Source organism: Mesocricetus auratus, unplaced genomic scaffold (genome assembly GCF_017639785.1).
Source record: "Mesocricetus auratus isolate SY011 unplaced genomic scaffold, BCM_Maur_2.0 Super-Scaffold_100013, whole genome shotgun sequence".
NCBI lineage: Eukaryota > Metazoa > Chordata > Mammalia > Rodentia > Cricetidae > Mesocricetus > Mesocricetus auratus.
Window position 1 is genome coordinate 8,997,898 of NW_024429196.1, and position 25,781 is coordinate 9,023,678.

At 42.9% G+C, this 25,781-nt stretch overlaps 1 protein-coding gene across 17 annotated transcripts in view; it reads left to right on the forward strand.

Annotated features, from left to right (window-relative positions):
- The first annotated feature begins 6,148 nt into the window (after positions 1-6,148).
- Positions 6,149-25,781, forward strand: part of LOC106022415 (homeobox protein GBX-2-like) — a 141,867-nt gene continuing 122,234 nt past the window's right edge. For 12 of the 17 annotated variants that reach the window (XR_005880678.1, XR_005880680.1, XR_005880674.1 and 9 more), the window contains exons 1-5: positions 6,149-6,852; positions 7,616-8,195; positions 11,077-11,240; positions 12,501-12,621; positions 13,435-13,510. Coding sequence is in view for 2 of the 17 variants with exons in the window: in XM_040755337.1 (XP_040611271.1) it covers positions 7,106-7,357; positions 7,616-7,823; positions 11,077-11,153 (537 nt within the window). In the remaining 15 variants the exon portion in view is untranslated. The other 5 variants (XR_005880687.1, XR_005880688.1, XM_040755337.1 and 2 more) reach the window with 5 other exon arrangements.

Consider the following 25,781-nt stretch of genomic DNA (forward strand, 5'->3'; position numbering starts at 1 on the left):
CTCATTAAAAATGCTTTTGATGGTTCTAAATCCTTCCATCTCTAAGCATACACTACTTTATTGTTTTAAATGGAATGATTTTTCTTTTTTTCTACTTCCTTTTCTCATTCACATTTTTAAAAAATGCAATGGTATATGGAGAGATTCAATTTAGAAAAGTAAGCTAGCAACAGTGTTCAGTACTACCCAAGTAGTGGGTGTTGGGGGCCATCTTGGAGCATATACCAGTAGTAAGGAGAAATTAGTATAGCACAGTCCTGGTATAGCCACATAAAATATGTTCAATGAAATATGTTCAATGACAAGTTTCATCTCCAATGGTGGTCCCATAAAACTGTACTGTCCAGTGACACAACAGAGTGCTCTCTGTGATAGTCCCACTATAAAACCGCGTAGGACACATTTCTAAGAATGCACTTAGTGTTGAGGGGAAAAAGGAGAAAATATCAAAGAGATGGTGATTTTCACAGTTCATTGTAGAATTCCTCAGAGAGTAAGGTTATCTTGTGCCCAGGTTCTGACACCTACTCCACGAAGGATTTCACTCATGCTATGCACACATTACTATATCAGTTTGGAACTGCACTGCAAGATACATGTTCAAGTCTCTCTGTAGTTTCCACCTAAGCATCTGAAATACCACTTTATCTGCATCCGTTTTCTGAGAAAAAAGATATCCTGAGTAAAACAATCCTTCACATTAAAAATCAGAATTTTTGGATGGGGTGTAGGTGAGTTGTCAAGTGCTTAGTCAGCACCCTGTGTTCAATCCCAGAAGTTCAAATGAAAGTGTAAAATCTCATTAGAATGATTAATTCTTTGAATACTATCTATTTAACAATAGTAACCACACACAATGAGTTCAAATGATTGATGGATTCATGAACAGAGAAACCAAATTTATGCTACTGACCATAACCGTAATGGAAATATCTGAAGGGTGGACCCATTTTATAAAAAGAAAGCTACAATTAGAGTATTTGAAATAACTAAAATGTGGGCTGGGAAGATGGTTAATTCAGTTGTGCTTGTCTATGACAACCTGAGTTTGAATACTCAACACATACATAAAAGTCAGAAATGCCTGTAACCCAAGTACTGGATAGAGAGGTGGGGGAGGGGTTCCCTAGGGCTTCCAGGCCAGCCAGACTAATCAATTGGGAAGCCCCAGATTCAGTGAAAGACTTCTCTCAAAACTAAGGTAGAAGGGAATGGAGAGAGGGTGCTTGTTGATCTGGCAACTATAATCCTAGATGCTTAGAGAGCTGAAGCAGGGGGACCACAAGTTCAATGCCATCCAGGACAACTTAAAGAGCCACTGTCTTTAATTTAAAAACTTTAAAAAGAGTAGGGACATAATTCCGTGGTAGAAAACTTGCAGAATATGCATGAGGCCCCAGGTTCGATCTTCAACACAATAATAAATAAACAAATAATACTATGATATTATCAGTAACCCACTTTCAGTTTAAGAATAGTATAATTCACGTCTATTAAGTTTAAAACTCAGACAGACATGCCCTCTTTACACGAGGAATCTTTATGCAGTAAAACTGATGTCCCAGTACTGCTGCCTTTTGGGGCTGGAGAGATGGCTCAGCAGTTAACAGTGCTCACTGAGCTCCAGAGGACCCATGTTCAGTCCCGACCCACATTAGGGGCTCACAACTGTCAGTAAGGCCAGCTCCAGAGGACCCAATCCCTCTGACCTCCCCGGGCACCTGTATACACATGTACATACCTACACAGAAAGACACATAATTTAAAATAAAATAATTCTTTTTTAAAAAAAAGTATATTTCCTTTAGAAATGTAATACTCAAAACACTGTCTCATACAAAGGAAAGATTATTCAGTGCCTACACAAAGATCAGATTTACCTGTTATAAACCTTCACATTCCTCCTCAGAAACTGCTGTACAAACAGAAATATTTGCTATATGTGTTAACTGAGCTACTCCTCTGAAGTCTTAACTACAGTACACTCAAGCTTTTACATATAATATACATAATTTATGTGCATAACAAGAGTACCTAGTAGTATATACAATGTCTACCTTTCCACAGGTAATTTTGAAAGCAATTTTATCATTTAAACTTTCTGAATTTTCTTTCCACAAGCATTTTTGTTTTAGCTTGCATCTCTATGAGTCGTGAACAACAGATTAACAGTCATGCTGCAAAGCATATGAAACTACTGCAATCTTGTGTTCTTTCTGTGTTCATGACACCCTCGAGCCTCACTGCGCTTCTGCACACTAATTCAGATCTTCCAGCATCTGCAAGTTTTTTCTTCTATGACTGCAACTGAATATAAATACTTAAGCGCAGCTAGCAGTGTAATCCCACATGATACTGCATCTATGTTTACATCTGACTCCAATCACATGCTTAGAAGTTATTTGCAAAGGAGAAAGAAAAGGGGACAAAAAATCACTGTGAGAATTATTTTAGAATATTTTAGAAATATTCATGATACAGCTTTCTCATATTTCAAAAAATGAAGCCTAGGCAAAGTAACAAAACAAAAATAATAATTATTCCTCATGCTTTTATACCAGGGTCACCTAACCAAGTGACTTATGCTTTCAATTTACAAGATACTTGTGGTGTTTGGCTTCATCCTCAAATTTCATACATTGCAAACTCCGGGTAAGTTCCTTTATTCATGAAAAAATAAATAAATTACACTCATTCATGGAGATCTCAAGAAGTAGGATAGTACCGAATTAAAGAGATAACCCGACAGGAATGAAAAACAGTGTTTACAGATACAATCCATAGGAAGTTCACACAGACTTAGTCAGGTAAAGCCTGCTATTCAAGACAAACAGGGTGACTACTGCATATGGCAGGGCCCAAGTACATTTCCTGAACTACCATAAGACAGACGGGGAAGGACATGCGCCTAACTTTTGAGCCAAAAGAAAGGTTTAAGGATTATAGTTGTACTCACATAAATGTATGGACACAAAGCAATAACACAACTAAATACTTTACATTTCATGTGATTATTTGTAAGCCAAAGCCATCATTTCAGTGTGCATGGTTTGTTTAGAGTAGGAATTATTTGATTATAATAATAAATTAATAAATTATTAAAACCTAAAAAACTTGTATTTCTTAATTTATAACTGGTAAATTCAAAGTTAATATGCTGCCAGGTTCTTCACTAGGGGTATGTATGGTATGAGAAGGGGGCCAGCAGGTGCCACCATTAGCAAGGGGACTTACAGGACATAGGATAAAATCAAAGCCTACAACCAAACAACAGATAACTAGCATCTACTTTAGTCTCCCAGCCCATCTACAGTCTGAAGTTTATGCAAGCTATGGGAAATTACTACCCAGTACTATCAATCACTTAATTGGAACTTCTTTAACCATGGACATCTTTAATATTTGAAAATGTATTTTTCAAGACTCCTACTATGAACAACAACAACAAAAAGTTTTAAAGTATAGTGGTAAATATGCAAATATATATATATATATATATAGTCACTGCATTTTCTTGCCCAAGTATAAAACCAAACTTTTTAATATAAGTGCCTTAATGAATACCAAAAAGCACTGATTTCAAGATCCTGTAGCTTAAATTTGTAAATACATTCATGTGAGCACATTCCTACCTCTTTCTAGTGACAGTAAACTAGAAGACACTTAGGCTTGTTTTAAAGATTCAGAAGGACACAGAAGATTCCCGATCAGCACAGAAAACCAACACATTTAGGATGCTGCACCAAGAGTCGTTTTTGTTAGCATCCTCTACTGGTGGTTTCCAAAGACAGCAAGAAGAAATGGTGCTAATGATAGAAAGGTATGTGCCTGCTATTCCATCTAAGGTGAATTAGTCAGCATGCAGTCGCTGGGTGCCAGAGCTCCTTTGTCAAGAAAAAAAGGGGGGAAGGAAAACATCAAATAGAACAGAACTTTGGGAAAGAGAAATATTTTATATACAACAAAGCATTAAATTACAAACAGTAAAAATCAATTTCAGCAATTCTAATGCCATTCCTTTAGATGGCTAACATCATTACCATAACATTCCCACAGAAGGTTTAATGATTTAGCCAAGCCTGATCAATTGCTACACCCTAGTTAAGTTACAGTTTTTGATGCTGCCATCAGTATCTTAGCCTTCAGACACATTCTAGGAAGGAAATAAAAATGTTTTGTTGCTGGTTTAGCTGTAAAATCTCCATACCTTATTTCAAAAATCGAATACAAATATAATTTATACATATATAACAAAATATCTCTCACTAGCTCCTACTGTATACACCACTATTTATTCATTTAAATAAATTTTAAGAGCTAGCATCTTTCCAGATAATTCTCTCCCAAAACATCTGCAACTTAAATATGACTGTGTTGCTACGAAATATCAGCCAGCACCTATCCCCAGGTTTCACAACACAATGCATATAACTTCATTTTAAATTTGCAAAAATAGCAGGCTAAATCAAACAGCATGGCTGCAACGGTCAGCGATGGATGAAAGAAATAGAGAACAAAAAGAAATACAAAGAGAAAGCCAAAAGTGATGAAAATGGAAGATACCTGTGGTAGCTCAGCGCTATCTCACGCACCTTTTGTTTTCTCGGAGTAATGCATACTGCAGTCAAGACATTTCAGGCTCAAAAGCCCCAAATCTGTTTTTCTAATATTAAACACAAAGGAAGAACACTGACAGCAAGCGTGGTAAATAAATCCCTCCCCTGAGAAGGCAGGCGGCAAACAGGAGGAGGCTGACATACATGCAGGAGAAAACTAAACACCATCTTTTTTCTACCTGCACAAGTTGCCATTTGCTGCAGCGATCGAGAATCTCTTTCCTGTTGATTTCAAGCACCTTTCGGGATAGCTTTCCACCCTTAAGTCATCTGTTGATATGCCCCTATGTGTGTGATATTAGTATCACAGGATCTCCAGGAGAAAAATCCATTCTTTCCTGTTCAGGTAAACATGTTTACAGCAGCTGCGCAGATGCTGGGTGGTTCAGACTCATATGTCACACACATGTCATCAGCAACAAGAAAAGCCCCTTTCTTTGGTGATCAACGTGTTAAATAAGGTAAGGGCAGTGAACAGCCCTTTCCTAACCAACTTACCTTTCATAAAGCCACATCAGCAACAGCGGCAACAGCTCAATGTAGAACCGACACTATATGACGCTAGAAGCAGGAAATTACAATTGCGGTAGCCTGTGCTCAGGTCCTTGCCACAACCAGTCACCTCTCCACAATGATGCTACACACCTTTCCCTCTGAACGAACAGGCTTCTCTGAAAGGCAACGTTTTTCTGAACAACTGAAAATCATTCATGGTAGCAGGGATTTTAATGTAGGCTCAGATGTGTTTACAACCGAGAGGAAACCTCTTTGGAGCAGCTTAAAATCTTCCTATCTGCTTCTCGACAGGAAATCCCACACATAATCTAAAATTGCCAGGAAAGGTTACAAAACCTGGCGTTTGGCATCCCGGAGGGGAGGGAGCAACACAGACCAGGCGGGGGTGGGGCACGGGGGGCGCGCCAGGGTTGCCACTGAAACAGGATTTCCTAGTTCTCGGACGCCACATCGATGCCATCAGGGGCGCATTTATTCCCCCATTCTTGAAAAAAAAAACTTGTCGTTTAACGCCCCACGGTAGCCACCGGGTGCGAAAGGCACGAGGAATTCCTTATATAGCAGCGGCCGCAGCAGCACAGGGCTGTGGCCGCCCATCACCACACACAGGTACCGGGGCGGGGGCATCCCCCCCGGCCGCCGCCGCCGCAGGGACTGTCCAGACAATGACCAAGAGCAGACGGCTGTCCGCGCCACGAGCCTAGAGCACACACTCGCCTAGGAGAGGCACCATCAGCAACTCTTTCCTCTCCCCACGCTGGGAGAGCCCACGATGCACCCACCAATACAGGTCGGCATGTCGCGCTCTCTCCTGGTGCCTGTGGCTTTCCCTCTTTCTTAAAACAAAAACAAAAACAAAAAGACCACCATGACTAACAACAACAAAAAACTCTGCAGCCAGGCCGAGGAGTATTTCCCTGGCACATCCGCGCAAATCAATACCCCGCGCAGCTGCACAGCCAGCCGCAGCCCCGTGCGCCCGTCGGGCCGCCCGCCCCCTCCCCCACCCGCCCCACTCGCGACCCCGAGCGCCAGCCCAACTCCATTATCTGCCCTGGGCTCGCGCGTCGGGCCCAGGTAACAACTTCCCCAAACCGAAAGAGTCAAAGCAAGGCGCATGCACACAGCCCCGTGCCCGCGGGGACTCGGGCTGCCCGGGCGTCCCGACCAGTCTGTGTTGCTTCCCGGCCGCGAGCAGCAGGCGGTGAGTCCACGCACACGCTCGCCCCACGGCAGCAGCTAGGAGTCGCCCGACCCTGCTCAGCCCCCGACGGTCACCGCACGCGCGGAGTTCCAGCCCCGCGAGCGCCCGGCTAGCGGCGGTCCCGCGCGTCCCCATCCCCGCCCGCCCGCGAGCGCGCGGGGCGCAACTTTACCGCGGGTGCCCGACGACCCGGCGCGCAGCGCCCGCTCCCGCGCACACGCGCGCACGGCCGACACGCAGCCGACACGCAACCGGCCCGCGGCTGCCCGTCCTCTCCCGCCCGCGCCCGCCCCGCAGCCCGCGCCCGCCCGCAGCAAGTTTGTTCCCCGCCGCCGCGGCCTGCGCGGAGGGAGGATCGCGCGCGGGGAGACGCCGAGGGGCGGCAAGAGTGGAGAAAGTGCGGAAAGAAGCAACAGCCGCTCCACCCGCGGGCGGAAAAGTGGCCGGGCGCGGCGGCGGGATGCGGCGCGGCTAACGGTCCTCGGCGGCCGCGCGAGCCGCTAGGCGCAGAGGCAGGTAAGACATAACGGTCCAGGACGGCGGCCGCGGCGGCGGCGGCAGCGGGGCGCACTACTTTACTTTCCCACTCCACTCGGCCCGGCCCTGCCGCCGCCCCCGGCCCGCTCGGCCCCGCGCCCCTCGCCCGGCCGCCCGCTGCCCGCCGCCGCGCCGGGCCCCTCCGCTACTCACCGTTATTGCGCCGAGGGTTCGCCTGCTTTCTGCGCTTACACCTGGGGCCATCCGCCATGATCCTCTCGCTTGTGTCTAAATGCTCGAGTCACCTCCTCCCCCTCCTCCTCCCTCCCTCCCTCCCTCCCCTTCCCCCCACCCGCCGCCTCCACCCCTCCCCCTCCCCACCGCACCTGGTTTACGACACTCGCGGCTTTACGACATCACCTTCCTAACACCTAGCGGCGCTCGCTCTACGGCCGGAACCTTGTTGCTAGGGCCGGGGCGGTTTGCGGCAGCTTCGGACGCAGCGGAGTTTGAATTGGGGAGGCAAGGGAAAAGTTTTGCTCAGGTGTGGTGGGGTGACAGAGGAGGGTGCTGACACCCTGGGGACGGGCCAGGAGGCGACAGGGTGGCCTCCTGGACCAGGTGGAGCTGGCGGCATGGGCCACACCCGCGCAGACCCCCGCGGACGGGTGAGCACATCTCGGATCCCGCGCGCTCCAGCTGTCGGTGCGGCGACCCGCGCGCGTGCGCGCCGGGGACGTGGACAGCATGGACGCGCGGCGAGCTACCTGGCCGTTCTGCCTAACTACCTCCCCTCCCACAGACGCTCGGGTTTCCCCAGCCTACCCGGACGGGAAGTGACAGCAGTTGGGTTGAACTTCAGCTGGACAGAGAAGGAGGCGAGAAATTCCGCTCTCAGGAAAGCAGCATGAGTAATCGCCTGCACGGTGCCAGACTCACTTCCTCATCCTCGCCTAGCTCACCTGCTGTCACCTTGCCTACCCCGCCCTGCAGGGTCCTAGGGTGGCCAGGTTAGTGGGCCTTGCGACTTGCCCTTGAGGCATAAACACACTAGGAGAGCACGCCTGGAAACCTGCAATCCGAAGTGCCCAGAGCGTGAGACAGGAGGATGGCCAAGTGTTCAAGCCAGCCTGCACTACAGTGGAGCTCGGACTCAAAATAACCTCAGTTTCGCACATATCTGAGCAGTCTAATGACCTCGAGGCTAAAAGCAAAGCTGGCTAGTGTTCGCTGAGGCCGATCTTTACCTGAAGTCCTTGACTTTGTACAAGACCCAAAATGCCTTGATACTCGTCTCCAGTAATTAGAATTTAAATTTACCTTTCTCTCCCTGTTTCCCACCCCTTTTAAAGGAGGAGTTGTTAAGGGACAACTTTTTTGAGGTAAATGACCTAAGCCATTATTTCAGATACGCAATTATTAAATGTTAATGTATAAATGTGAGAGTTATGAATAGAAGCAACTGAAACATGCCTTAGAGTATAAGGAATAATACACTAAACCAGCACAGTGCTGATGCATGAAAGCTGCCTGGTAAGTTTCTGCCAGCAGATGTTGCCGTGCCTGAGGCAGGATATTTATTGTGTGAGTAGTCATGGTGACATACACCAGCAGTCTATGCTTATGGGAGGTGGATGAGTGAAGGTCACAAGTCTCAGACCAACTCTGGATGTATAGTGAGACCCTGTCTGCTCCCAAAAAACACCCTCCAACCCCTAGTGTTAAGAGTCATTAAGCTGAAGTTAAGTGTACATTTATTGTGTCTGAATAATGGGCCTACACGTGTTCTTTGCACATCAGGTCTGTACTTGTGGCAAAAAGAGACTTTTTCTTGGTCCTTGTACAAAAGGCAGTGCTTCTTTACCGAAACACCTGCGAGTCAAAATGGTTACCTTGGGTTTGTGGCCTTGAATCACCTCTGGCTGAGCCATTGAGCTTGGGAGGCCCCTGCCTTAGCATCCTGAGTAGCAGAGATCATGAGAGTGAGCCATGGCCAGGCCTTAGCTGCTCTAAATCAGATCATAAACTTTTGTCTTTTACCAGAAGTTGTGTAGTTTCCACTTGTTTTTTTTTTACACTCACCTTGTTTCCAGCCTAAAAGAAAAAAAAAAAAAAAACACTCTACTGCATGTTTTACCGTCCCTTAAACTTGAGAGGTGTCACACATCCAGCTCTTTTTCTGGCTTGTAAGCCAGGGTGTTCTTCAGCTAAGAGTCATAGGCACAGGAAAACAAACAGCACACAATACTTTGTTTCTTCTCTGGTTAGTGATTTAGTGTGTGTGGGTGGGGGGGTATTAACTGTGGGGACAGTAAACCTTTCCCTGGACCTGCTATTTCAGTATCTTCAACACCTAGCAAAGTGCCTGCCTAACCACATAGTAGATGTTTAATATTTCTGAGATAAGTTTTGTCTAAGTTTTCTGAACCTGTTCTCGACAATGAAGATTGTGTCTTACTTTATCGTGTTCTTAGAAACAGTTGAGGTGTGTGTGAAACACAATAGTTGCCATTCATGTGCATGCTAATCTTGATCTTAATCTCTCCACTATCATTTCCATTTTCCCTAAATAATTACTTCTGCTCAGTTCTATTTTTAAAATGTGCCCAGGAAATACTGGTAAGCCAAATTTAATAAAGTTTAACTTTTACAAAGCCTCTGATAATTTACAAAGTAAATACTTGACTTTTATTCATAGTTCCACAATGTTATTGAGGATATTTAAAATCAATACTAGAAAGAGCAAACAAAAATAAGTCTCAGAATATAAACTACTGCTTTAAACTTGATTCTTGTCTGATAGCTATATTTTAACCAAAGACTTGGGGGAAAAATCTTTGGGACAAATTTATGAAGGAAGCAGCTATTAAGACTTAAATCAAATCCAGCACTTGGGAGGTGGAGGAAGGAGAATCAGCTATATACCTAGTTCCAGGCCAACCTGGGCTACAGGAAACCCTGTCTCAAATTAACAAGCGTTTAGATAATGGCGGTAAGAAGACTGATGTGAATTTCACATGCTTCCTGTCTTGTTGAGTGACTGTGATACATCATAGAACATGCCATCACTATGTGCCTTTGCTCAGGTGTTAGTGGAATGTTAACTGCTTTGAACACTAGGATTGTATATGTTGAGCAAGAAATACTATAAAAAAGTAGATTACTGGAAAAATGTAAATGGATGGAATAATTTCAATTCTCAATTTTTCCTATAAATGTTTCATACTCTTTGCATGTACTTGCTTTTAATATAAGGTTCATATATTATTTAAGATAAAGTCTGATAAATTATTGTTTTGAAGTTTGAATCAGGTGTTCTACATAAAGGTACTCCACTTTCCAAGTGTATTCTAGAAGTATGACTAAATTCTCTAGACCTCATCAAACGTAAGTCAGGTAGTCTCATGGAAGGCACCTGTGTTAGTACCGCCTCTCCATTTAGTACCTCTTTTCACGTTTTGCCTTTGCCTAGCTAAGATTTCTACTGCTATGATAAAGCACCATGACATAACTTGGATGATGTCTTAGTTCCTGTTGCATTGCTGTGAAGAGACACGATGACCAAGGCAATTTTTACTAAAGAAAGCATTTAACAGAGGCTTGCTCACAGTTTCAGAAGATTAATCCGTGATCATCATGATGCTAGAGCAATAGCTGAGAGCCTTTCATGCTGATTCACAGGCAGCAGGCAGAGAAGATGAAACACTGGGGCCTGCTTGGCTTTCTAACCTTAAAACACACTTTCAGTGACATACCTCCTCCAAAAGTCCACACCTCCTAATCCTTCTCAAATAGTTCCACTCCCTGGTGATTAAGCATTCAAATATATGAGCACATGGGGGCATTCTTATTCAAACCACCACAGCGGAAGAAAGGGTTTATTCAAGCTTACAACTCTCAGATCGCATTCTACTAAAGGAAGCCAGGGCAAGGATCTAGAGGTAGGAACTGTTGCAGAGGCCATAAAGGGGTGCTGCTTACTGGCTTGCTCCTCATGGCTGGCTTAGCCTGCTTTCTTATGGAACACAGAACACCAGCTCGGGTCCACAGTGAGCTGGGCCTTCTTACATCCGTCATCAATCAAGAAAATGCACTACAAGCCATTCTGGTGGGGGTCATTTTCTCAGTCAAGCTTCCTTTTTCTCAAATAACTATTTGAGAGTATCACATTGACAGAGAACTGACCAGGACGCCTGTAAAGAATGCCAGGACCCAGCTGCTTCTCCGCAATGGCTCAGCTGACACTGAATTTGCTGTTCACAGTGGATCAAAGAAAGCTGGTGGTCACCTCACTGTTGCAGTTCAACCAGATTCTACAGCCAGGCCCAGGCAATGCTTAACCAACAGTCCTCAGGACCCGTGCCAGCTTCTCTAATCAAGCCTCCTTGGAGGTGATGAAGGGAAACGTGTTTTCCTCGTGCCCCCAGGTAATTTTTATTATGTACTGCACCCACACAATTTCTGACAAGGCTCCTGCTTTTAGTAGAAGTCAATGAACTATTAACAGGTAGGGCTGTTAAACAGAAGTGGCGTTTTTTCAAAACGTCAGCTAGAGAAGCATAAATTTATTTGGGGAGATATTTGCAGGATGTCAGTGATCATCTCTAAAAGCTAATATAAAAGTAGCTCCTATAGAAGATATCTTTGATTGATAACATGTGTGAACAGGAGTGACATGCTGTTGCTTCTCAGGTGATTGACACCAGAGAGCCCAGTATGAACAAATGGTTTGGAGTGGAGTGTGCTTAGCACAGTATCCAGGGACTGGCATTCGGCTTGCATTTCTGTCTTTGCCCCTTTGTTTCCGTCTATTTCTTTGTTTGGCATCTTGACTTTTCTGAGCAGCTGACTGATTTTGTTACAGAGTGCATCTGTTGTTTGGCTTACACCCCTGGCTTTCTGAAACCCATAGTCTCAGTTACAGACACTGCCAGTATTTGCCCCTTGGAGCATATGTAGCTAAAAACTAAAATGAAAAAGAGTAGCCTGTTTTAAATCTTTCACCACTGTGTTCAGGTCATATGAAAAAGTTTGGGATAGAAAAAGCCCATGTTCAGTTACATCCACAACCCCAAGCCCTGGTCTGACCTTGCTCACCTTTTCACCTTCTTGCTTCTGTTCTTTTGCTGCTTTCCTTTATCTTACATAATGAGGCCACACACTGTGCCCCACCCCACTATTTTACTTTTTAATCATGCTCTTCCTCTGTCTTTCTTTGTCCCAGGTCTGACATAGCTCTGTTTGGATCCTTTCCCTTTATCTTTTGGGTCAAGGTTTTTAAAAATTGTTCCAACTCTGAGACATCCTGCTTGTTTGCACGATGAGTACTCTTCCAACTGGTTGAACCCAGTCCCTTGCCTGACCCTGCTCTGAGAGGCTGGCTTCTGTGGACTGCATCTCCCGGGCTCCTTCAACCTCTGAGTCTGTTTGGTTTCTGCCAGTCTGGGAAGCATTGGCAAAAGATCAAAGGGAGGAGAGAGTCCAGAATATTTACTCCCTCCCTGTGACTGCAGCTTCATCTTCCATTAAGACTCGCAGCTCCTGTCAGATACCTGTGTCTTGTAGCCAAGGTCTAGAACTGCTTATCTCCCTCGAACCTTCAGGCCCAGAGATGTCAGGATTAGATAGTCTGTTTCTTCCCTTTAAAGATGTCTCCACCTTTTTAAGAACTCTCTTCACCTTTGAAGGTGCCATCTGTTTCCTGCCCAGGACCCCGAGTAATATGTAACTTGGAATTAGAAATTATGTTCAACCTTGTCAACAAACAGTACCCATCCCATTGATTCTACATTAAAATTTGAATGTGAGGTAAGTATCTTATGTTTCCCTAATGCATGTTCTTCATGCAAAATCTGGCAGACACTAATTACTCAATAACTGTAGAGTGAAAGCTCTATCCTTATCTAAAATCTAGGTGAGACAAATTCAAAATAGTAATTTGAACCAGAGTTTGTGTGTTCTTGAGACACAGTTGTGTTTCATAATGACAGACTACTTTGTAATGACCTGTTTTTGCCATGTGCTCATTTGCAATAATGGCTTTGCTTCTTCCCTCCTTGCATGGGTCTAGGTGCCACCATGCTACTGGTGGTGATAGAAGTTGAAGTGGTGTGTGCAGCACGGGGGACAGTCTTCTCAGGAAATGACTCACCATCCTTGCACTTCCCCCTGTTGGTTGAAGTCAGACTTGCTATGCCAGGCTCCAAAAGGAAGGCAGAACAGAACTCAAGGAGTGGGGTTCTTGATACTGAAAACCATAATCAGCCCCAGATTTCCCCTAGAAAGAGAGAAAACACTGCGGATAAGCCATCTTCTTCAGAAGCTGTATTGATACGCAGTCAGCACCACTCCTGCTTAGTGTGGGTATATTTGTGTTCTCTTGGCTGCTGTGAAAATCTAGCCCACCAGTAAATTGAAACCACATTCAGTAGCTACATTCAGTAGCTTATCATCCTGGAAGACAGAAGTCCAAAATGGTGTCATAAGGCTAAATAATTCTTTATGAAGTTTTTGGCAGGATTGGGGGCATCAGAAAGCTTTAGGGGTAACATTTATTTGCTTTGTCCAACTTTGAAGAACACTCATAGTTCTCAGTTGGCGGACCTCTTTCTCCATCTCCAGACTCACCAACATCTGCAAGAGCCTTGCTCCAATGACCTGCTCAGTGGCCTTCTGTTCTGCTCATCCACTCCACAAGGTAGATGTTTTTGTGATGAAGTTAGCCCTGCCTGGATCATTCCAGCTGCCTCCCCACTTTAAGATCATCTGATAAGTTCAATTCCACCTGTAACCTTGAGTCCCCTTTGCCATGTGACTAATGTATTCACAGGTTAACTTTGGGAGGCAGAGTAATGTATGTTTAAAGTTTTGTGATGGAGAAACAAGTTTTTATTAACTTGTTCATCTTTAACTTTAATTTCTATGCAGCTTTCCAGTATTGTGCTAATTAGTCATTACTTTTTATGGCACATAGAAATCTTTAATAATTAAATATTAATTACTTTTTAAAATTTCTTTTCCTGAGAACATTTATGTGATAGACACAGCATGGATCTATAAATATCTAGCACAGTCCCTGACTTCAAGAAACTTACAGATTGTGGGAGAAGCAGATTTGTCAAAAGTTACAATACAAAAATGGCAGGGAGGCATGGTTATACATCAGAGATACTGACTAAGGTAGAAGATGTCTGTTTTGGAAATGATGGAGTTTATCAGAAGACAAGTTGGGCAGAGAGAATTAAAGAGGAAAATCACAGGATATGAAAAGTTCCAGTATGAAAGCATAGCCCTTCTAGAGGTCAACCCATAGAAGTGAGGTTTTGACTATAAGGTGTTCCTGGTTCTACATGAGGCTGTGTAGGTAGGTGAGTAGGAGACAGATTGTGTGAATGATGCTATGAGAATGTGGGACATCATATTAAAATAAGTAGAGGACATTGTCTTGAATCTTAAGAGGACTGCATTATACAAGATGTTAATTAGTAGTCCAAGAAGGAAAAATAAAAAATGAGCAGGACAAACAGCAAGAGAACCCTAGCCTTTTTCTTTGGAATAAGCATTTAAGAAGATTCAAGAACGAATAGCCATGTGGATGCATACACACTATGAGGAGCTCAAGGAATCTTGGGCGGGGTCAGCATTCCCAGATGGTATTAACAAGTGTGTACTGTGTTACAAGTTGAGCATTGTTAATATTCCCTCTACCATCAGTATTACTAAAATTGTACCAGGCTGCATATTCTTGTGGTTATGCCAGCTCTTTAATAAGGCCTAACCACCATGACAGACCCTCGAAATAAATGTGATCCATGAACATGTATTTCAAAGGAGCCCCCCAAGTGTACCCATTGATTCTTGCTGTTTTCTGGCTGCTATTTTTGTTCCAACACAGAATGCCACTCCTAGCACTTTGAGATATGCTGTCTTCCAGCTTACTGTTCTGCTTCCAAGAAGGCAGATTTGCCGTTTTTGTGTTAAAAAGTATCTGCATGTCAGGTACATTGGCATTCCCGGGACCAGCAAGCAGTCTCCCTCACAGAGCTAATTATTCTTCCACATACCCCTAAATGCCTCAACTTGCTATAGGTTTTTGTTTTATTTTATTTCAAATTATGTGGGTGTGAGCATATATGTTTACATGAGTGCAGGTGCTTGTGGAGAACAGAAGGTGTCAGAGCAGATGGTGTCAAAGCCCCTGGAACCTGAGTTACAGGTTGTTGTGAGCAAACTAGTGACCTGTAATTGGTTTTGTTTTACTCTTACTCTGCTCTTTGGAAGCCTGACACCCAATTCCCAAATAAATACATGGAGGCTTACTCTTACTTATGAATGCACACACTAGCTTAGCTTGTTTCTAGCCAGCTTTTCTTAAATTATCCCACCTATCTTTTGCCTCTGGACTTTTATCTTTCTCTATCCTATATACCTTTCTTTAATTCTTATTCTCTTCTCTTGCTTTGTAGTTGGGTGGCTGGCCCCTGGTGTCCTCTTGCTCCTCTGTCTTTTCATTCTTTTTTTATTTATTCACTCACTCTGCCTGGCAGCCCTGCTTATCCCTCTCCTGCCTTGCTATTGGACACTCAGCTCTTTATTAGACAATCAGCTGTTTTAGACAAGCAAAGTAACACAGCTTCACAGAGTTAAACAAATATCACGTAAAAGAATACATCTCTCCATAGAAACAAACAAATGTCTTAAAATAATGTTTCACAGCAGTGACCTCTGCAAGGTAGTATAATTGCTGCAGCCACAACCCTGACCATGCACACAAACATTCTTCTTTCCCCTTATGGTGCTAGAGATGGAGGCTAATACATGGCAGGCAAGAACTCTACCTTCAAGCTATGTCTCCAGCTCTATTACTATGTGTGCTTTTGTTTTTTGTTTTTGCACCATCTCTTCTCTTGCTCTGAGCTTTTTTTTTTCTTTGCATTTGTGACACTTAAGCTAGCATCTGTGCAGTGGGAGAGTGGATGCTCTCATCGCTGGTGACTCACTGCTCAATAAGTTTTGTTTTGGTTTGGTTTGGTTTGGTTTGGTTTTTCGAGATAGGGTTGCTCTGTATTGTTTTGGAGACTGTCCTGGAACTCACTCTGTAGACCAGGCTGGCCTCAAACTCACAGAGATCTGCCTGCCTCTGCCTCCCGAGTGCTAGGAGACTTGGGCCATCAATGTCTCGATAAGCTTTCGTGAAGAACAAGGGGAGCAGGATATGTAAGTTGGTATTGGTGTCTAGCATGTGGTAAACTGTGATTGATGAAAGGCCACAACAAAAACATCAAGTTCACAAAGATTAAATCTCTTCAGTGCTAATAAAACACTTAAAGGCATAATCTGATGGAATTTCTACGAAGTACTTTCTTCCCGGAGGCTAAAAGCAAATTCTTAACTCCTGAGAAAAAAATCTCCTCAGGGGCAGGTGGAATGATTGCATTGAGAGCAAAAGTGACAGCCAGCTAACCCAGTGAGCTTTAGCTGGGATGTTGTCTGGAGATGCAGTTGACTTTCAGGGGGTGTGCTGCTGAAGGAAATGCATCTCCAGGCAGCAGACTCACTCACAGACAATGGCACAGTCTGTAGTGCAGTTGGTGAGGTGGCAGGTGGGACTTCACTATCCCTCTCTTAAGTTAAAGGCTGAAAGAGAAACTCTGAGGTTTTTTTCTTGATTTGAATTTCACAGACACCAGTTTGAATGAGCTGACACAAAATGAATAATATATAAAGACAAGAGAGTTCTGGCTGTTGTTTTGTAGACCCCAAGTTTCGGGATGAGCTGTAGGAACCCCTCTGGGTGCACTGGCTTTGCCTCTGCATCTCTCTGTACTTGTTTCACTGTAGCCTGAAGAGAGGTACATAAAGCCACTGAGATATATACAACCACAGCTTCCATCACTCTACAGTGCTTAGAAGAAAAACAAGCTTTCTTAGCACAAAGTGTGTGAGTAAAGATTGCATTAAATCTTTTCTACATGAGCAGGTTGCATGATTATAATATTGATTTGGGAATGTGCATAAACATTACATATAGCTTTACACTGCACAGCTTTTACTTACCAGTCAAATTTCCCCTTAGGTCTATATAACCTTTGTATTTTTTTACTGGACTGTAACATTCCACAATTGATAAATGGACTGTCACATCTTTTTGAAAGTTTAAATTACTTATAATGTTTTATAAAGAATAAAAACTGCTACCTACAGTTTTTGTTTTTGTTTTGATCGTTTTATGGAAAAATATCCTTAATCCTGTAATTAATTAATAAATGGGAATTAACATGGTTGCCACCTCTTTGTCAGTATCTGTCTATAATGACTGTCCTAGAACTTGATATGTTGACCAGGCTAGCCTTGAAGTCACAGAGATCTGCCTGCCTCTGCCACCAGAGTTTGTGGATTAAAGGCATAACTCCCCATACCCAGCTTAAAGGGGAGAGACGGTGTAGGAAACAGACTCTTTTTTTTTTTTTTTTTTTTTTTTTTTTTTTGGTTTTTAGGAGACAGGGTTTTTCTGTATTGTTTTGGAGGCTGTTGGTCCAGCCCGGCCTCGAACTCACAGAGATCTGCCTGCCTCTACCTCCCGAGTGCTGGGATTAAAGGCGTGTGCCACCACCACCCGGCCAGACTCTTTTTTTTTTTTAAAGACTTATTTGTTTATTACATATACAGTGTTCTGCCTACATGCCAGAAGAGGGCACCAGACAGATTGAATTGTAGATGGTTGTAAGCCACCATGTGGTTGCTGGGAATTGAACTCAGGACCCTTGGAAGAGCAGTCAGTGTTCTTAACCTCTGAGCCATCTCTCCAGACTCTTATTTTTAATTGTAAGCCTGCCTTTTAACGGATGAAGCATCTCTCCAGTGGACTGTCTTATAAAAGTATGGCTTTTGAGAAGGATTGTGTTTTTTCGTGTGATGTATATGAGAAAGACTCACCATGATTAAATGTTTTTTCCTAAGGTGAGAGCTTGTTTACAATGCCTGGAAGCATTTGAATTCCTTATTATTTATAAAGGATGGTGTCTTAGTTCGATTTTTATTGCTGTGATAAAACACGGTGACCATGCTAACCTGAAGAGGAATGGGTTTATTTCAGCTTACAATTCTCAGGCCAGTCTATCACCGAGGGCATGAACTAAAGCAGGTCACAGACCTGGAGGTGGGAACTGAAGCAGAGACTAGGGAGGAGTGCTACTTACAGACTCGCCCCACTTTTACAGAAAAGTCAGCCTGCTTTCTCATAGTACCCAGGACCACCAGCCCAGGGGAGACACTACCACAGTAGGCTGCCCCCACCACAATCGTCAATCAAGAAAACGCCCTACAGACATGCTGACAGGCCTGACCTATGGAGGCATTTTCCTGATGAAGATTCCTTCTTTCCTGAGGCTATTACCTTGTGTCAAATTGACATCAAAACTACCCAGCACAGGTAGAAAATGTTGAGATGGGACAAGAACCTATGTAAACAGTGTACTATGTATTCAATTAATTCACACATAGAGGTTTTGTTATTGTTGTTTATACTACTGGAGACCAAACTCAGATTCTTTCTAATGTCAGGCAAGTACTCTGGCCATGAACCACTTCCTCTACTCTGATATAATTTGAAATGAACCCATTTTTATGAAGTTTTTCACAGAGAACTGTCATTGGCTTCTGATTAATACTTTATTATTTTTATTACATTTTCTTTGACAATTTCATACACATGCATAATGCATTCTGATTACTTTCACCCCTTTCTCTCTTTTGTCTCCCTCCTGCTCCCACTAACCCCCCCTTCCTCTTTAAAGGGTACTTTTCCATGTATATGTCTTTTGTTTTGTTTTGTTTTTTGACCCATTGAATCTAGCCACTGCAAGACAATGGGTGTGGAACTCTCCGCTGGAGTCTATTGAACTTACCAGTGGGTACATAACTGAAAAAACAAAGTCTTCCACAGCTCCTATCAATAGCCAATAGTTCCCCAAGGAGGGGTAAGGCCGCATGAATCCCTCTTCCATCCATGACTGTTGGCAGGGCCAGTGTTGTGTATGCACAGTGAAGACAGCTGCAGCTGCCTGAGTTCATGATTGCAGTAGCTGTGCCCGTGTCTGGAAAGTGGCATATCTAGCCTTTCTCCCTATCATCAGACTCTTACATTCCTTCTACCCTCCCTTCCTTGATGTTCTCAGCCCTTAGAGGAGGGTGATGTAATACCCCGTTAAGAGCTAAGCACTCAACTTTCACTTAGTCTCGGCACCTTGAACAGCCATGGGCCGCTACACGCACTGCAAAGAAGCTTCTCTGGTCAAGGCTGAGAATATATGCTCATTTAGCACAACAACAGTAGTCAGTTACCCCATAGGACCCATGGTCTCTCCAGCCGTTGAGTTTTGACCAGATTGGCAGTACAGTGCATTTTCTCCTGTAACATGGACCTCAAAACCTACCAGCAGCTTGTTATCTCCTCAACGGTCATGGCACAATTACACCCGGGGGCACATCTTGCCTGACATGTTGGCAATGTGGCTTGAAGGGTTCACAGTTGTATAAGATTGTTGACTGCTCCCACAACAACCTGCAATACACCTTCCAGCACTATGTTTTCTAGTCAATAGAGTTCCAATTTGATTTCTGTATATGGCCATTTGTCTCATCAATTATCTGCCTAGACTTTGGCCAGATTATTTGCCCTGATTAGTTTATTGTCAGATCGACTTAAGAGTTGTTTGGAAATAGAGATTCTCAACTGAGAAAATGCCTCCATAAGATTGGTTATAGGAAATAGCCTATAGTACATGTTCTTAATTGGTGACAAATGTGTGAGGGCCCAGCCCATTGAGCAGATCTCCTCCCACCCCCTCTGGACAGATAGCAGTCCTGGGATGTATAAGAAAACAGGCTGAGCAAGCCAGTAAGCAGAATTCCTCTGAGGTCTTTGCCTCCAGGTTCCTGCCCCGAGTTCCTTCCCATGCTTTCCTCAGTGATGAACTAAAAAGTCATAATGAGAAATGAAACCTTCTTCCCTGAGTTACTTTTGGTCATAGTGTTTTTATCATAACAGCAATAGAAACCCTAACTAAGACAGTATTCTTTTAACTCTTAAATGCAGTTGAACTTGATCATATTTTTCTTTCTAGGACACTTTATATGGTATTCTTATAAATCATGAAATGTGCCCATAAAGATCCTTATTTTTAGGTATTCATTTGATGTTCCACAGAGCTATTGTATGGGTTCAGATAATTGTTTCATCTTCAGGAACCTCATTTAATTCATGATAAAGTCATTTCTGAGTAAAGGTCTGTTTATCTATTGAAACCTAAAATTTATAATTTTTAAATGTAAAAATTTGTGTATTTCAGTCACTTCCTTTGCATTGAGTTAGTTGTAAAATAAATACGTTTTTCCCTTGAGTAGCTTAAATTACCAATAAATACCTATGTTGTTTTTTTCCTTATAATGGTATTCAATATGGAAGTTTTATGGCAGATATTTTCATCAGCAAACTTGAAGCATTTTTAGCAAATGTTAAAAAAGTAACGTTTGAACATATAAAACATCAACTGTCTAGCATAAACTTTATAAATAACAAAATGCTTAATAGAAGAAATTACTCTTATTGTCACTAAAAATGATTAAAAACATTGACTACATGAAAAAGATAGTCTCTGGAGCTAATGAAGTGAATTTATTTTATGTATTTCCTCATTCTTTTTATGGAAGACATATTATTTTATTATTATGAAAGACATTAAAATTTTTAAAGTACACAGCTTTTAATTTTTTTGTTATTTTTTGTACTGCCTAGTTTATTGTAAGCTTGTGTTCCCTTATACTCACTTTCCCTGGACTTTGTGTGTGTTATCAGTGCAAATCAAAGCCTAAGGCCACGTTTTTGGAGAAGGCGCTGGCTCACAGCATGTTCTGATTCCATCTGCTCCTTCCATTGCTGAAGAACAGACTGGAGATAATCATCTAACCGACAAGCACACTGAGTGCAGAGTGTGACGTCTATTAAAAAGTGTTTGCTGAATTCCACTTGCTTTCTCATCCTTCCTGTGTCTTGCCTGGGAACATATAGATGGGCGATGTGGCAGCAAGAGGTCCCCTGCTACCAAAAGGAAACAAGGACTAGGAAGACACAGTAGACCTCTTAATTTCCAGGCCACTAGCTAGCAGCCACAGTTCATTACCCAGGAAAATTGCTTGATCTCTGAGAAAGGGTGCTGGAGGTGAGGGAAAATGAGTTTGCCACCAACACAGTTCACCTGGCAACTCAGTCATTTGGACCTAACTAGAGAACGATTGCAGCCATGTTCCGGATGAGGCTGCAAGCTGCTTCCTGCAGTAACTCGGTGACCATGTGTGTCCTGTGTCTAGAGTAGGGGGTAAGTGAGGGAAGCAAAGGAAGACCCTCCTCCCTCTGCCACTCCCATCTGCTCTTCATTTCATGGCTGCAGATGCTGTCTTGAATTCTGTTGCAACTTAAACTCAGTCACACCCAGAATAAGATTCCAAAGCACAATGTATAAATATTCAGATAAAAATAGGAACAGAGATACTTTATTGAGTAACAGAATGTTTGTTTTCAACATCTTCTCATGATATACAAAACTTTATGCCTGTGGTGTAGCTTAGTGGTGGGGCACTTAGCATGCAGAAGGGCCTAGGTTCAATCCCACAGCACCAAAATGTTTTAAATGAGTACTCTTACTGAATTCTTTGTCTAGTGGAACAATTTCAGAAATACAATACATACCCTCCTACTATAATGATTTCCTTGTGGGGACAATCCTATAAACACCCCTCCCTTTACCTCTCTTCATCTTCCATTTATTCTGGTCTCTCATCACTCAGCCCAAGTCTTAAATACATGTTTCACAGTTTATTGTTTGATACCTATCTCTCAGACTACATTATACATACTAACTATGGGTAATAGCTCATGTTGGAGTCATGTAATAAAGAGATGCACCATAGCTACCTCACTATGGTGGGTGTCAGAAGAGGAACCTGATTGGAGGGTGCTGTAGCAGCTGATCACAATGTCTGCAAGTACAGACTAGCCCAGCATCACAGAGGAGGAAGTATAAAAGCTTCCAAGGGTCCTTTCCAGAAGAGTTGCCCGTAACAGTGACTTCTCATTATGTTTCAGCACCATGCATTGCTTACATATGTTACATCCCAGAGTTCTATGAACCAAGGAAGAAAAGATTTTTTTATGGACAAAGTAAGCATCTTTAATATGACCAAATAAAGCAAAACAACAACAAAGATGGCAGCTCACGGTTGATAGTATACTCTCCAAAATAATTCAATTCTTCATTAGATGCAGTAGCCTGGAATATGAAGGAGTCTCTGTTATTCATAAATGTTAGTACTCATGACAGAGTATCTTTAGGATTGTGGAGATCCAAAGTGTTACAAATAGGTGTTTCAGAGTGGGTGCCTCTACCTGAGAGCTGAGAGTTAAGTCTGTAATCAAATCTCCTGAAACATGACAGATGCTGTTAGTCAGGGGTGGGGGTTCAGGCCGGTAATACAAGCATGTATGGGGACTGAGCTAGGGAGGATAATGGATTAAAGATAACTTGGAATGTATAATGAGACTCCATCTTAAAAAAATCCTGCTAGGTGGCTGTAGCGTACTCCTTTAATCCCAGCACTCCGGAGGTAGAGGCAGACACATCTCTGTAATTTCGAGTCCAGCCTGGTCTACAAAAGCTAGTTCCAGACACAGAGAAAGCCTGTCTCCAAAAACAGAACAAAAAAGTCCTTACATTGTATATGAAGCCAAGAGGTAATAATTATAGTGATTCCTTTTGTATCAAAATAGACAACCAACTCCATCACATAATTACTTAGTAGAACGCTAGAAAGTTAATCCCACAAGATACACATTCAGTTGAATACAAGAGGTAAGAAATGGCAGAAGTAGGGATTAGGGAAGGAAGCATGCTCTGAGAGACCACAAGATGAGATGGTCATGAAATGGGATTGAAGCACCTGAGCAAACTTCCTCAAAAAGGTGTATAACAGAATGACCACTAGTCAAAAGAGAACAGGAGAATCTCAGAAGCCCACCCAAAGTAGTTCATGGTAAATTTTTAGATTTTAAGATCATTGTATCTGAAAATCAAGGTTGGTTTCTATGAGAATAAAAAATAGTTTTTACACATATGTGCAAACACATAGGATACAATGATCAAGAGTGTTAGCAAAAAGAACTAAACATTAACTCAATATCTGAGACAATGGTAATTATGATATACAGATAAGGACCAGTGACTATGGAATGTGTAGGCACTTACTGGGAAAAATGCAAATATAGATGAAACTAATGCAGTCCCCCCCCCAAAGATACATCAGTAAAGAATACCTTTTAAAAGGTAACAGAGTGGGACTGGGAAGATGGATCCAGGGTAAGAGCACTTGCTGCTCTTCCAGAGGACCTGGACTCGATTCCCAGCACCCACGTGATGGCTCACAACTGACCATAGCTCCAGTTCCAGGAGATTTGACACCCTCTTCTGGCCTCCAGGACACCAGGCATGCATGAGGTGCACAGCCATGCATGAAGCCAAAATACCCATGCATATAAAATAATACAGTAATTTAAACAAAAATTAACAAAGTGCTGGGGAAATTAGACATTTCATCTGTAGGAGTGTGAAATTAGACTTTCATCTCACAAATAAAAATAAATCAAAAGAAAGACCTATCCACATGACCTGGAAGTATAAAACCATTAGAAGGAAAGATAGAGGAATCACCATTTGGGGAGATGGGTGTATTTATGTGACTCCCAAACACAGGAAACAAAATCAGAAATCAATTGGGTCACAGCAAAGCAAATGCACCTGGAGCAGCTCTCTGTAACAGGACAACGTGGATCCTGGTTATGACAGCCAGTGGGGCTGAACATATCAAGCTCAAAAGAAGTTACAGATGGCCAACAAGTATGTAAAAACATGTTCAACATCATTAACCAGCAGGGGAGCACAGATGGAAGCTACCTGGAGGTGTTGCCTTGCTCCAGTTAGGGTGGCTGTTACCCAAAGATGAAGGATGATACATGAAGATATGGAGGGCGGGAGCCCTGGTACACACTGGTGGGAATGCACATCGGCGTGGCCATTCCGGAGGGCAGTGCAGAGGTTCCTGAACAATTTAAATGCAGAACTCCCACTGCTCTGGGTATATATTCCAAGGACCTGAGTGGTGTGTTGCCATTGTGTACTTATTTCAGTGTTAGTCACAGTAGCCAAGGTGTACAAACAGTATAAATGTCCAAAGGTTGATGAATTAATAAAAGTTATTACATAAACCCAGTGGAATACTATTCAACCTTCAAGAAAGAGAATCTTGCATTTGACAACAATATGAACCGGGAACACATTCTTTTTTTGTTTTGTTTTGTTTTTTGCTTGTTTGTTTGTTTTTCGAGACAGGGTTTCTCTGTGGCTTTGGAGACTGTCCTAGAACTAGCTCTTGTAGACCAAGCTGGCTTCGAACTCACAGAGATCCTCCTGTCTCTGCCTCCCGAGTGCTGGGATTAAAGGCTTGTGCCATGAACACCTGGCAATTTTTTTAAAGAAACAATCTCATTTTACATATCAATCCCCCATTCCCTCACCCTCCCATCTTCCCATGCTCCCTACTGACCCCCAAACCCACCCCCAACCCACTACCCAAGGATAGTGAGGCCCTCCATGGGGGACCGTCAAAGCCCATCCCATCATTTGGGTGAGGGCCTAGGCCCTCCTCGGTGTATCCAAGCTGCAAGAGTATCCCTCCATAGGGAATGGGCTCCCACAGTTCATCTGTGCACTAGGGATGAACACTGGGGAGCACATTATGTTAATTGCAGTAAGCCAGACAGAGAAAGAGCTACATGATCTGGCTGACACTTGGAATCCAAGGATATCACACTCTTAAGACACTGAGAACAGAACAGTAGTTTTCAGGGATGAGCGTTGGGTGGGAAGATGCTGACCAATGATACAGCGTTAGGTTACGAAGAGCTTGGCAAGGAGCTAGCTGCACTGTATGCCATGGTGATCATTGTACCTAATAGGCACACATACTTGATATTTGTGGAGGTTAAGTGTGTTCACTGCAAAACTAAGCGAGTGAGGTAGCATGTTAATTGGTTTGATTAACCAGTTCACACGTGTATATGCTGCATGCTATAATGCCAGTTTAAACAATGTATAGAAATCATTGACTAACAAAGACAAAACGGGAAATTATAGTGGATTCCACTACTTATAGGACTCCTGCACAGGAACCATTGCTCATTCATGGAATGTCAATGTGGGAGGACATTACAGTATGTAGTTCTAGGCTGTTCCCGGGAAACTGAACAAAGCTGTGTACCTAAGTAAGGTAAAAAATCAAGACATACATTAAGCCAATGATGTGAAAACACAATTCAGCTGAATGCAGTTTGGATCAGAGGGAGAATTTTGACCATCATAAAGATACTGCTAAGAAAGCATTTGTTCATTTCACTAACAAATGCTTCTTACTTTGCTCTCATGAGCTGGATGAAAGCCCTACCCAACATATTGATGCCAGAGACAAACAACAAACAGCAAATGGGCAAGTGAACAATGCTAGAAGATGAGACACCACACACAGGAGACAGGAGGTGCCGAGGCCTCGGAACTACCCCCTCTAAGATTACAGAAGCTCAAAACCCAGGGTCCAGGCACTGTTCTGGGAAAAGTGCAGGTAGAGGGTGCTGGAGGGGCCAGGTTTGGAAGCTGTCTGGTAAATTGACTGGTGTTTCAGGCCTCAGAAGTTCTTAGGTTCAAAGCCAGGTGTCACAGCAGAAAACAAGGTATAGATAAACATAGATTATTCTGTGTTTAGAGAAATGCAAGTTTTCATGAATTCTATAATAAACAAAACCTGTGGTGTTGTCTATTGATTGAATCCCTAACACCTGTCCTTTTTTATTCAAGTTAGTTTTGTTT